The sequence below is a fragment of the Merops nubicus genome, unplaced genomic scaffold (assembly GCF_000691845.1).
Source record: "Merops nubicus isolate BGI_N331 unplaced genomic scaffold, ASM69184v1 scaffold36489, whole genome shotgun sequence".
Taxonomy (NCBI): Eukaryota; Metazoa; Chordata; class Aves; order Coraciiformes; family Meropidae; genus Merops; species Merops nubicus.
Genome location: NW_008633644.1, coordinates 1 through 484, shown reverse-complemented (window position 1 = coordinate 484; position 484 = coordinate 1). Strand labels below are relative to the sequence as shown.

The 484-nt window shown below is 66.1% G+C and overlaps 1 protein-coding gene across 1 annotated transcript in view; it reads left to right on the top strand.

Moving 5' to 3' along the window:
• The window catches only part of SIRT3 (sirtuin 3), a gene marked incomplete at its 5' end in the record, with an annotated part of 1,643 nt that extends 1,355 nt beyond the window's left edge, over window positions 1-288 (top strand). The window contains one exon of the mRNA XM_008948328.1: window positions 6-288. Coding sequence (XP_008946576.1) covers window positions 6-288 — 283 coding nt within the window. The remainder of the gene's footprint in view (window positions 1-5) is intronic.
• Window positions 289-484: the final 196 nt, after the last annotated feature.

The window sequence follows — 484 nt, the reverse complement described above, 5'->3', positions numbered from 1 at the left end:
CGGGGGGACCCGTCCGCCGGCCGGGCAGGAGCCGTCCGCGGCTCCGTCCCCCGTGTCCTGATCAACCGGGACCTGGTGGGACCCTTCGCCTGGCACCAGCGCTACAACGACGTGGCCCAGCTGGGGGACGTGGTCAGCGGGGTGCAGAAGCTGGTGGAGCTGCTGGACTGGACTGAGGAGATGCGAACGCTAATTCAGAAGGAAAAAGAGAAGGTGGGAAGGGGCTCAGAGCCCCCGTCTGCCTCCCTCGGCCTCACCTCCCTCCCAATCACACTGAAAAAGCCCTGAAGAGAAAGGTGCAGTTTCCTGGAGCTGGAAACAACCAAGCAGAGAATCCCATCTGGGACAGTCCTGTAGGCCCGCGGGGCACTCGTCTTTGCACCTGGGCCCCCAGAACACGGGCACTCCCCGGGCAGCCCTGCCCTCGGGTGGGTGTGAGGAGCCAGGGCAGCCCCACGGCACTGCCAGTGCTGCTGACGGGGCT